This window comes from Calidris pugnax, unplaced genomic scaffold (assembly GCF_001431845.1).
Source record: "Calidris pugnax isolate Ruff unplaced genomic scaffold, ASM143184v1 scaffold63, whole genome shotgun sequence".
Lineage (NCBI taxonomy): Eukaryota > Metazoa > Chordata > Aves > Charadriiformes > Scolopacidae > Calidris > Calidris pugnax.
In genome coordinates, this window is record NW_015090852.1 from 544313 (window position 1) to 557179 (window position 12867).

General features: G+C 53.7%; 1 protein-coding gene across 3 annotated transcripts in view; it reads right to left on the reverse strand.

Annotated features, from left to right (window-relative positions):
• Positions 1 to 12861, reverse strand: part of ASTN1 (astrotactin 1) — a 67539-nt gene extending 54678 nt beyond the window's left edge. For all 3 annotated transcript variants that reach the window (XM_014943520.1, XM_014943519.1, XM_014943518.1), the window contains exon 1: positions 12567 to 12861. In XM_014943520.1, coding sequence (XP_014799006.1) covers positions 12567 to 12858 — 292 coding nt within the window. In that variant the 5' untranslated portion in view covers positions 12859 to 12861. The remainder of the gene's footprint in view (positions 1 to 12566) is intronic.
• Positions 12862 to 12867: the final 6 nt, after the last annotated feature.

Sequence of the window (12867 nt, forward strand, 5' to 3'; positions counted from 1 at the left end):
ACCATGTCCACCCGGGGAACCTCCACATCCTTCATTCATCCCCCAGCCCTGGTGCCCACCAGGCACCCCTTCACCCCAGTTTGTGCTGGCTGGCACAGGGGGACTTGGAAGGGGATGCTCAGAGCTAGGACCTTGAGGTTGAGTTCTCTGGCTGTCAACCAGCAACGTGCTGTACTCAACAAGCAAGAAGAGGGCTAAACGTGATAATAAAAAGCTGTGGAAGCCAGCCCAGCTCCAAGATTGACTAAGCAGGCCCGATGCACTTGATACACTCCCATTCCTGGCTCACAGGTGTTTCCACCTTCTACCAAGGGGGCTGCACTGTTTCTCCTGCCCACCAGGTCCAGGAGCATGGCACACCTAAGAAAAGAGCAGCTCTTGCTGAAGAGCTAACAACATTGGTTTGATTTTTCTCTGAAAGGATGTTTCAGGCATGTGGATGCTTAGACATGCATCCCAGCTAAAATTGCACCTTGGTGTGAGTTGGGATGGGACCCCTGCAGCTCTCTACTCACAGCAGAGACTTTTGTAACACCCTCCAAATTCCCAGGCCATAGGTGGCATGTCTGCTGAGACACACTCCTTGGCTTGTCCCTTTTGCCAGCAAGAAAGCCAGCATGGCAGCATGATGGCTTTTGAGTCCCATCACTGCTCCTCAAAAGAGGTCCCTCAAAGCAGAGAAAGCCAGAATTCAGCTGTTTCTGGCTGAAAAACAGGAAAGGTTGGGGAGGTGCAGCTCTGGGATGCTCCAGAGCTCCACAGCTCCACACCAGCACGACTGCCAGCAGGAAAGCAGCACCCAGAGGAGCTCGGGGCCAGCCTGGGGCGGTGGGAGGCTCAACAGACTCTCTGGTCCAAACCTGACGTTTCCAGGAGATTTCCCAGCACCTGCAGACACTGGGGACATCATTAGGCAGAGCGGACACGCTGAAAGCACCGGAGCAATTTAAAGTCTGCAGTGAGCCGGACTTACTACCCCCCTGGGACCCTGTTGCCACAGCTGCAAAGTTGAACCTGGCAAGAAAATTTGGGAGCACGATGTCTCCTCTCCCAGGCATCTGCCCTTCCCCACCGAAGCCAGCCAGGTCAAGCGATTCCCCACAGAAGCACCCCTGCCACAACAAGGAGAAAGAGCACCACCTCCTGATGCCACACACATAAAGACACGTCACCCCGACCTGCTCTGAGCTGCCCACCCCCATGCTGGAGATGTATCCTGTACTTGTTCCCCATATCATCCCTTCTCCTGCAGCGCCCTGAACCCTTCGCTTGCACCACCATCCCACCCCAAACCCTCTACCTACAAAGCTAGGAAGGGGGTTTTTTAAGCCTTGAGCCAACTCTTCTAAAAAAACCACCCTGCTTCTTCATCCGTGTTGGAGAAACCCCATCACAGGAGGGCATTTGCTGGCTGCGGTGCAGTGGCACCGGGAAGTACCAGGAGCCCACCAGCCCAGGCAGCAGGTTCCCAGCACCATGCCCTCCCTCTCTCACTCCCTTTGGGATGCTCAAATTAATTGCCTTGTCTCATGGAGCTTTTAGCTGGAACAAATAAAAGAAAAAAAGGGGGGTTGCCAAAACCCATAATAAGGTCTACAGTTCCTCTGAGCTACAAGGGCTGCTTTAAATTTCAGGGTTTTTTCTTTTTTTTTTTTTTTTTTTTTTGAAGGGGGTTTCCCTGGTAACTGTCCCCCATCCCATAAGAGCCTGTCCCAGGTTTGCGTTCCGTGAGGCAGTTCATACCCTTGATTACTCACTCAAGCTTGACTGACCCAGCAGCGTGCTAGCAAAAAACTCATCATTGTGATGAAACAGTTTGTTTCATCTTTGTTTTTTTTTTTTTTTTTTTTATTTGAAGGAGGTTTCCATGGTAACTGTCTCCCATCACATAAGAGCCTGTCCCCGGGATATTTCGGGGTTGCTAATATCTGCTTTCCCAGGCAGTCACTGTGTTGTGACGGTGACATCGCGGCCGGGTTTTTTGACAGGGGAGGAGGGTGGGGGAGAGAAGAACAGGAGGTGCCGCTCCCAAAAACCAAGGTCAAGGTCCTGCCTGTACCCCATTTCCCCTGCCCACCAGGTAGACCACCATCCCAAAGGGCTCTGGCCATTTGGGGAGTGCTCCCAAGTCCACCCAACCCCTGCTGGTCCAAGCAGAAGCAATCTGTCCATGCAAGGGCACAAGAAGCGTGTTGGGTCTCCTTAACATTTGCTGCCACCTTCTCCAACCCTTCTCCAAGTTCTTTCCTCCACCAGGTTAGTTTTCAGCTGGATCAGCTCCCCGTGGGAGCACAGCCAGCTCTCTGCATTCCCCATAGCTGCTTGCTCTGCTATGCTCGTTAGTCATCCTAATTACTGAAACGTCTCTGAGGCAGCTAGGAAAGACACCGTACCTCCTCTTGCATCAGGGCTGCGGACCCCAAACTTCTGTGACCGATGTGCCACCACCAGCTAGAGGGTTCCTCAAGGATCTTTTACCCTTCCTTCGGTTATAAATGGTGAAAAAGGCAGCTGCACGTTCCCCAGCAGATCTCAGGCTCTGCAGACAGGACATGGCTGAGGGGACAGGCTCAGACCCCTGCCTGTGCCCATCACTGGCAAACGCAAACAAGCCCCTGCAGCAAAGCCAAGCGTGAAGTGAACTTAGACCCCAAAGAGCCCAGCACCTGCAGACCAGGGTGAGCATCCATCCTGAGCATCCCCTGGCCGTAGGGCAGCAAAACAGGATCAGAAACATCAACGCAGCACACAGGAGTGGAGGATGCTTTCCTCCGGGCGCGTTTCTCAGCATTAAACCCTAGCAGAACCTGGCAATCAAAAATCTTCCCTTATCTAGACAAATCCCACAGCCTCCAGACCGCTGCTGCTCAGGGTGAGCCGCCGGCCACAGCCAGGCTGGCTGCAGAGAAGCCAGAGCCTGGCAATTTGCAAGTAAAAGGACAACGAGTCTTAAATTACAGGGCCATCACCATCCAGATGCTGCCTTAATCCCACCAGGCAAAAAAATTCCTTCATCTGAAGGGCCGCTCTGCAGCAAGACTCCAAGGGAGATGGTATCAGACCCTCCATTTGGCTGGTTAAGCCACCATTGAAAAAATAAATATAAAATATAAAATAGAATAAAATAGAATAAAATAGAATAAAATAGAATAAAATAGAATAAAATAGAATAAAATAGAATAACATGGTAGGAAATGGGATGTTGCCCAGATGCAAATGCCTCCAGTGTGGGGAAAGAAGGGCAGAGGCGAGATAGCATCAGAGAGAAGTGCAGCTGCCCAAGGATCCCCACTACTGTGTGGACCAGAGCCAGTTCCTGGGGTAAAACATGCCACAAAGCTTTGGGGGTCTTTAGGGGGTGCCCACCCAGGCAGCTTGGCCCTCAAAAGTGGGACAGCTCTCCGGGCAGGAACGGGAGTGAGCCTGAGCATCCCTGCCAGGATGCGGTCTGAGAAATTAAGGCTCGGAGTGATTAAAGGGAGCCAGGAGTATTCCTCTGCACATTCAGCCAAAACAGGGGGCTCGCCCTCACCCCAGACACTTCAGTCCTCTGCCTGTCCTGCCGGGCACTGCCAGACCCTGATACCCACCGGTGAAAAGCCAAGCAGCCCCACAACCTGCTCCCCCCTCTGCTTTCTGGGTCAGCCAGATTCCCTCCCAGCCCCGCTGCCGCTGGAGCCGGCTGGATGAGTGGTTGCTGTGGCAACGGGTTCCCAGAGACAAAATCCCTATTTCTTATTTTTTTTTTTCCCCTTGGTTAAGAAAAAAAAAAAAATATACAAGAGGCCCTCTACATCCGCTGTGCCACCGAAACCTCCGCTCCCAGTAAGACAGTGGGTTGGTGATGGGGACAGCAATGTGGGGTAGGAACGTGTGCCCTGTGCCTCCCTCCCGAGCCTCAGCCACCCCCAGTTTGGCCTGTGTTCCTCCCAGGGATGCTGCCCACTTTCCTGCAGCATTACCCACCCTGGGTACTGGGATTTAAGCGCTGCCCCTGCTCATAGCTGGGGTTGGTGTTGAGCTCCATCACCTGCAAGAGGGTGTGTGACCAGGCGTGAGGGTGTGCTTGGTGCTTCAGCAGCTCCAAGCAGGTCACCTCGCCCACTCTAGCCCCATCCTTCAGCTAGAAAAAGGATGTGGAGAGGTCAGGTTTACATTGTATGGCCAAGAGCAAGAGCAGGAATGGGGTCCTACCAGTGGTTTGACCTGTCCTGCCCTACCCAGGTGCTCCAGGGTCCCAGCATCCCCTTGGCTGGTCCCTCTCTGCTTTGCTGGAAGCTCTGCCAAGCCCCCCAGCCTTGGTGGCACCCTTTGGGGCACACTGGCCTCTGCTGCCAGCACCCAAGAGCACAACTCCAGGGAGAAAAGCAAGCACCAAAGCATCAGAGGTGGAAGGAGGTGCATCAGCACTGAGGTCTCAGTAATCAGCCAGTTTGGATGGAGGAAAAAGTAGGAGGCAAGCAATGGAGAGGGAGGCATCCCACACCACAGACTGGGCAGCTACTCTGGATGCCATGGACAGCATCCCACCACTGATGGAGAGGGAAGCATCCCACACCACAGACTGGGCTCTGGATGCCATGGACAGCATCCCACCACTAGCACCAACCACTCCAGGAGGGCACAGGAAGGAAGTGGCACCCCTGGATTTGGAGACGTAAACCCCAAAACATCCATCCCAAAGTTACCCCCCAGTGATGGTAACAGGGGTTAGGACCACGGCCAGGCAATCAGCTGCTGGCAGCAGAAGAGAATAAAGCACATCCCAGTGCCAGGATGGGCACCAGGATGTCCCCAGCTGTTTCACCAGCAGGCAGGAGGGTTGCTGAGACGTTTCAGGGTCCCTTCCCCACAGGTCCTTGTGTGGGTGGGCTGGGATCCCCCGGTGAACCCCCTGGCCACCCTCCAAGCCTCCTGGCAGGGAGGTGCTGGCGGCTGCCCCCTTGGCCAAGCACGCAGGAGCATAGATCATACTGCTGGGTTTCAGTGCATGCGACAGTGTCCAGGATCAAAGCCAAGTTCAATTAATGGCTCACAATCTTATTAGAGAAATTATTTCAGGATCTTGAGTAAAAGTCCGATATATCCACTCCATTCCATTAGTCAGGCTCATTTAGTAATTCAATCAATCTAAGCAAGGCAATTGAGCTCTTCTGGTATAATTTAACTCGGTTATTCTCTAGGTACTTAAGAATTTCTTAATATTTGGTCCATTATTTTACCATTACACCTATTTCCAGGTGCAAGGTTCGTACCAGAGCGATGCTGTGGGTCCGGCAGTGGGACCAGCCCCACTGCCAAACCCTGGTCTCGCAGGATGGGGATGTGTGACAGGGAAGGGGAGCTCCAGTGGTGATACTGGGGTGCCCTTGCCTCCCTTGGAAATGAACCACAACACTCCAAGACCTGCTTTCCCAACACAGAGAGCCAGGACCAAAGACTTGCTCTGCGTGCCACCAGCTTTGGGACCCACCTCTGGCACCCAGAACCAGATGAGAGGAGTTGGGCCAAGCAACCCCTAACCAAAATCCAACGGGATGCTCTTCCCACTTGACGTGGAAGTACAAAACAAAAAAAAGGGCTAATGCAACCCTGCAGCCCCTTGCCTCCTGCTTCCCTCCTCTGGGGCCATTTAGGAGCCGGAGGGGAGGGTAGATGTTGTGGGTGACACCACCTCCTGCAGTCCACGGCAGCACGGAGATGCATGGGATGTGGATGAGAGATGACGGGTGTCACATCTCGCTGTCTCCTGGCAGGAGAGCTGGGACAGGCAGACGTGCCAGCCACCCGTCAGCCCCATTAGTGGCAGCCTGCATCCCCACAGCAGTCCATCTCACGGCCCCCACGACCCCCTGTGCTATCCACCCATAATTAAGCCAAAGAAGTCAGGGCCAGAGCATCCACCAGCACAGGCAAGAGGTTAGCAGAGATTTAACAAAAAAAAAATAATAAAAAATTGATTAGATATTTCGGGGAGATGTTCAAGAGCAGTTAAATATGCCCAACTCATCGGTGCCTTTGAAAAATCTCACCCCTCTAAAAAATTAGAATTGATTTTGTATTTAAAAAGGAATCTATTTAATTTAAAAGTAAGATAATTTGAAATCATGACAGCTTGTATTAAGGCCTGAGTTTATGATAATCTATTAAAGTCATTGAAGTTAAGAACCGTCTCCCATCCTCTGTTGCCAAGGCTCCTGTGAGGATGATGAGGAGCAGGGGATGTCGGGGCGCGAGGGACTGTGCTGCCCCCATTTCAGGGCATGACAGATGGGCTGGAAACCGAGGAGGCAGAAAAAGTTCCTTCACCTCCTCTGTGCTCAGGGGGAAAAAAAAACAGGACACGAGTAACTCTCCGGTATTTCAAGATCTTGAATTATCTGGTGGTCAGAAAGCATGGGTTTGACCCATCAGCTCCACTTTCTCGTTCCTCAAGTCCATTTTATGCACAAAACTGCATTTCAAGACTTCACTTTCCAACAATCTAGCGCAACACATGGGTGAGGGAGTCAAAGACACCATCCTTCACGCAGTTTTTAATGGCATTGCAAACCTCCACCAAGCTCAAGGGGCCACAGGATGCTAATAAATACCCCGCTCGCCAGTTTGTAACCTGTGAAGGATGGGGCCCAAAAAATTAGCAGCCCGCAGGAGTGTGAATCCAGTTAATGACATCTCAAATGCGGCTGGACGCTGCCGAGCCAAGCAGCAAGGAAGAAGGGGGTGTGAAGGTTAGCGGACAGGGAATATTGAGCTGCTAATTAGCATCTCTTAATGGCCACAAACCAGCGAGGCTCAGCCTCCCTTCAGGAAAAAAAAAAAAAAAAATACAACTAAGGCAACAAACACGAAACGAGATGAAAGGCGACCATTGCAAATGGAGGTTTCCTTGATTTAAAGCCGGATGAAACTGGGTGCTTTTAAATGCAGGCAGCCTGACATGACCCAGCGAGCAGCCCCATCCCTACTCCCACGCCCTTGATGCTTCCCGAAAATTTAGGAGGTGGGAAAAAAAAATCCAAAACCAACCAACCCGCAGCAAAACAGAGGGGATAGTGTTGGGAGTCCTTTTGAGGTCATGTGTCTAAAAGCCCACACGTTTTGATGGGTACGAGCACAGAAGGTGCTGCACGTAGGGATGGTGTCCCACCAAGCTGCTCCTGAGAAACGTGGGCAGCACATGCACGAGAAGGTGCCCAGGACAATTCAAACACACTCCTTCTGTTAGCAAAGGGAGATACAAAGCAGCTGAAAGTCCTGCCCAAGTGCCTCTCCTCACCATAAACCAGGGGAATAATTCCTCAAACTATCCCTCTGCTTTTGGAGGAACCTGGAGGCAGCCATGGAGTCCCCACTTTTGGGAGGGCTGAGCACCAACACACTCGACACATCCAACTCTGGCACTGGGAGGGCCACGAGAGGGGGTGAGACCCAAAAATGGTGCACGTAGAGCAAGCAACAAGCCATGCCTCACCCTCTTGAGTAAAGATAAATATAAAATTAAAACCACAAGGCAGTGGATCAAGGCAAGCCAAATCAAACGTGTCCCCCCAAGCCCCCGTCTGAGCCCCCCGCAGGTCACCACTACTGGCAGCAGGGAGAAGCAAAATTGTGAAGGGGATGGATGCCACCACCCACACACAACGTTCCCACCACCCCCCGCAGACCCCGAGGTCGGGCAGACAGCCCCTGGCTCCTCATCATCCCCACTGGCAGGGATGAGCCTTGGCAGAGCTTGGCTTGGGGCCGGGGGGGGTCAATCAAAGTCCCTGCCACACCACCCGCCAGCAGCGAGGGGATGCCTGCAACCTCCACGCTCACCATTAAGTTGATTATGTTACCGGAGCATCTCATCAGGGGTGGGGAGTGACAGCCATTTTTGGGGTGCCCAGTTTAATACACACCCCCCCAGCACCCTATTTTTAGTAAGGATCATATGTAGCTCTCCCAAGACCCAACACATCTCTAGCTGGGGAAAAAACCTTGCCCCATGTGCCCGTTGGTGGGACGCCCAGCTTGGCCACCATGGCAGGGAGGTACCACCAAGGCAAGGGAAACCACGCATGATGGTTTCCACAGACACCAGCCAAGCTTGAAAGCTCTTGAACTATTTAGGAAGGTTTTGAGGGGGACAGCCAGGGCCAAAGGGGGATGACACCCGGACACCCTTGAGGTCCCCAATCCTGACCCTGTTCTGGCTGCTCCCCTTGCCCTGCCGCAGTCCCACCCTGCCACAGCCACCTCCCTGCACACTTCATGGGTGCTCTGGTTTGAGGTAAAACAGAAACAATTATCTTTTCCGTAATTTTACTTTTCAGTTAAGCCTCTTCCAACCGAAGGTTTCCACCAAACACCAGCCAAGCTTGAAAGCTCTTGAACTATTTAGGAAGGTTTTGAGGGGGACAGCCAGGGCCAAAGGGGGATGACACCCGGACACCCTTGAGGTCCCCAATCCTGACCCTGTTCTGGCTGCTCCCCTTGCCCTGCCGCAGTCCCACCCTGCCACAGCCACCTCCCTGCACACTTCATGGGTGCTCTGGTTTGAGGTAAAACAGAAACAATTATCTTTTCCGTAATTTTACTTTTCAGTTAAGCCTCTTCCAACTCTCTGAAATTAACGGCGTATTTTTCAGACAGTGCCTCCTTCTAGTAGATCAGGTCTGATGTTTACAGAGAATATGAAGGCATAGTATGCAGAGAGGCTCCTGCTAAGTACAACCACCAAGGTCAGCTAATTTTGTTATGCACCAAGTTGGAGGGTTGGAAGTGGAAAAGCGTAGAGGGGTGGCACCTGTGGGGAGGAGTGGGTGGGACAGGTGACCCTAAACTGACCAACAGGGTATTCCATCCCATCTGCATCGTGCTCAGTATAAAAGCTGAGGGACCAGAGAGGTCAGCCTCTTTCTTCAGTGGCTGGTGTCTGAGGGGGACTCTGTTCATCTGCCTTTGATCTCAATCCATGTGTTCCTAAATCCAGATCCTGAGCTCAGCTGTCATCCATTGCTAAGCCCAGTCTGGGACTTTCCCAGTGCCTGCCCATGGTGTGATCATCATCCTGGGAGCTCGATACTGGTTTTGTGTATATTGTATATATTTATTTTCTCTTTTTGATATTATTATATTTTCTTTTTAATAATAATATTTCATTAAAGTAGTTTTAGTTTTCTTCTCAAAGGTCAGCTAATTTTGTTATGCACCAAGTTGGAGGGTTGGAAGTGGAAAAGCGTAGAGGGGTGGCACCTGTGGGGAGGAGTGGGTGGGACAGGTGACCCTAAACTGACCAACAGGGTATTCCATCCCATCTGCATCGTGCTCAGTATAAAAGCTGAGGGACCAGAGAGGTCAGCCTCTTTCTTCAGTGGCTGGTGTCTGAGGGGGACTCTGTTCATCTGCCTTTGATCTCAATCCATGTGTTCCTAAATCCAGATCCTGAGCTCAGCTGTCATCCATTGCTAAGCCCAGTCTGGGACTTTCCCAGTGCCTGCCTGTGATGTGATCATCATCCTGGGAGCTCGATACTGGTTTTGTGCATATTGTATGTATTTAATTATTTTCTCTTTTTGATATTATTATATTTTCTTTTTAATAATAATATTTCATTAAAGTAGTTTTAGTTTTCTTCTCAATCCATAAGTCTCTATCTCATTCTTCCCTCCCTTGGGAGAGAAGTTAAAGAGAGCATCAATCTATCATTTGTTTTAGTGGCCAGTCCAGCCCAAACCACAGCAATGGGGAAACTGAGACTCGGAGAAACCTTGAGGGAGTTGCTCAAGACCCCATTTGGCAGAGCCAACATGACTGAAGGCCACTGCCAGGAGCACCCATGCAGTACCGTGCCCTTCATGGTGCTCAAAGCCCAAATCCAGGTCCTCCCTGGCCCGGGGGCAGCACCCTGGGGTTCAGACCAAGACCCTGTCAGCTGGCGGGGCAGCTCCTCCTTGGGACCTGCTCCCTGTACACAGGTCCTGGATCCAAAAACCACCAAGAGGAGGAAGGAGTAGTCACCCAGCTCCCTCCCCAGTAGACAATCCCTAAACCAGACCTGTCTCAGAAGTACAAAGGTGCTTGGGCACAACTAAGGGGTCTGGGCTTTGCCAGGGACAGTGCAATCAGCACTCTGTGAAGCCAGGCTCCCGGAAGGATGCTCGAATACACCCTTCCAGCCACACACAAGCCTTGTGGAAACACAACCACGGACACTGGTTCCACACATCAACCCCACATCCCCACCGAGCACGTAGTGCCAACAGTGATGCTCTCTACCCCATGGGTTTCTTGGGCTGGGGGGGCTCTCCAGCTCCAGAGGACGCAGCTTCTGAGTTACTAAGACCAGGTCTTGCAAGGTCTATGCGCTTCAGGGCTTCTGCCATGCAAGAGAAGTGTTCAGGCTAATAATAACAACAATAATAATAACAACAATTACAACAACATACCCCTAACAACAGTAATAACAACAATACTCCACACACACGCCAAAGCAGCATGACAACAACAATAATAATACCCACACAGGGCAAAGTGGCCATGCCAGCTCCAAAGCAAGTCCTTCTCTCGCAGGAAGGAGGGAGATGTAACATGGCATTTTCCAGGAGCCACCAAGCCAAAACTTTGGCAAACAGCAGGCCTACGAGTTACCCTCCTCCTGTCAGTCCAGCCCCTGGCCCCAGCATCCCTGGCGGGGAGACCTGTGCTAGAACCACCTCAGTGTCTCCACAGCCCAAACTCCTACATGCTGGGGTGCAACCAATGTCCCAGGCAGTAATGCCCAGGAGAGCCTGGCCACCACCAGAACATCAGGACGCGCTGACACGGGGCCAGTCATCCCCATACTTGTCTGGTGGCCACAAGCAGGAGTTGAAAGCCTGGCATCACCAGTGCAAACCCTGCCCTGCCTGGCATCACCAGTGCAAACCCTGGGTCTGTCAGGGCAGGTAGGTCCTTTCCCATGCTGCCCAGCATGTGGCACCTCATGGATTTGAAAAATCCTGGGAGGAATCCCCACAGTACCAACCAGGGCCATGCCTGGGGACCCCTGCCCCATCAAAGCCAATCAGCCCCCCTGGCAGCATCTCAGGCCCCGCAGCCCATTGGGGCCCAGCTCCCTGGGATCGGGTCCAAGGGGGGGCAGGGGACAGGCCCCCAAGGTGGCTTTTGGGGCGTCAAGGTGGCGCGGGGCTGGCGGCCATGCTTGGTGCCTCCCCCTGCATCCGCCGCGCTGCCGCCCCGTTGCCACAGCAACGCTCTCCGGCCTCCGCCGCAGCATCCCGCAGCACAGGGCTTGGACCAGCAGACCTGGGAGGGGGGACACACATTGCTAGCCCACTACCCTCTTCTCGCATGGCCCCCAGCCTCAAGCACATCATCCCTGGGTGTCCTGCACACACACACACGGTATCAACAGCCCCCTGCCCGCCTCTGCCTCTCCCAAGGGAGAAGGGGGATGCCCACCCAGCAGCCAGCACTGCCCCCAGCACCCAGGACCAGGGGCTTTTTTCCACACGGAGGGGTTTAGAGGCCACGGAGATGATGAACTCCTGGGGGAGAAAACCCAGTCTGTGGCCACCACTACACTCTGCCCGTGCACAAGGGTGGCACAGAGGGGCACTGCCACGCAGAGCAACATGCCACAGCCTCATTTTTGGGGTGACAACCCGACAGGGGTGGCATTTTAAAAACTTCACAGGGACCCAGGGTGCTGGTGGAGCAGGTGGACAAGGTTTGCAAGAGCTGTGCACAGCCCCCATGGGACTGCTAGAAGCGTTTGCCTGGGGCAGGGGGGTTAGATGCAGGCGGTGGTAGGAAACTGGCATCCTGCACAAATATCACTAAAAATTAAAAATCTCAGTGACTTGTCCCAGGTGGTGTGGAGGGAAGCAAGTCCCAGCGCACAAGTGGCAGAGGCCCTGCTCTCATCCAAACGTGAACAAAGGAGCAAACCGGTGGCTTTTTTTGGTGGAGGAAAACTGCTGGAGCCCCTTGGATTTGGGCAGATGTGCCTCACGGGGTGGGTGAAGCTCAGAGGCCTGGCCAGAGCGGGAACCACTGGGACCATGTGAGCAGGCCAAAGCCTAAACCTGGGGGCAGGAGTGATGGAGACAGCACGCACAAGCAGGATGGAAAACGCTGCCACCCAAGTATTATTATTCTTTTTTTTCCCCACCAGGCTGCAGGAAAGGTGGCTCCGCTGGGGGACAGACAAAGCAAAAACGGGCCACGCTGGAAGCAGACTGCGGGCCTCCCGCCAGCACAAACCACTGGGGACCTCTGCGCTGAGATGGAGACAAACCCCGGGAGATGACAACCCAAGGATGCACCAAGCAACCCCAGGCCCACAGCACCTCCTCAGGGATGCTGCAGCGAGGTTGAACGGGCACCGGGGCCGACGTGCTGCAGCGGGGCCAACCGGTACCGGGGCAGAGATGCTGCTGCTGCAGGGTACCCTCATGCCGGTGCCGCAGGGAGGAGCCCCCCACACACACACCGGGACCGGGGATGCTCGGCTACCGGGAGGAGAAAGGGGAATGGAGACCCGCCGCGTACCGGCAGGCAGGGCCCGGGAGGCTCACCCAGCACGAAGTAAGGCAGCTCCGTGTTCTCCAGGTCGTCCACCACCACCATCTCGCCGGGGAAATCGTTGCGGACGGAGAAGAGGAGCTTGGGCTCGGCGGCCGAAGGGCCGTGCATGATGCTGAGGTCGTTCTCCCGCAGGAACGGCAGCGCCGACACCGTGATGCTCTTCAGCTTACACTCCAGCTCCTTGGTGGCCGCCGCCGCCGCCGCCTCCGCCGCCTCGGCGGGACCGCTCCCCGCCGCCAGGCAGCAACCGGCCAGCAGGGCCAACAGCCCGGTTAAAGCCATCTTGGAGCC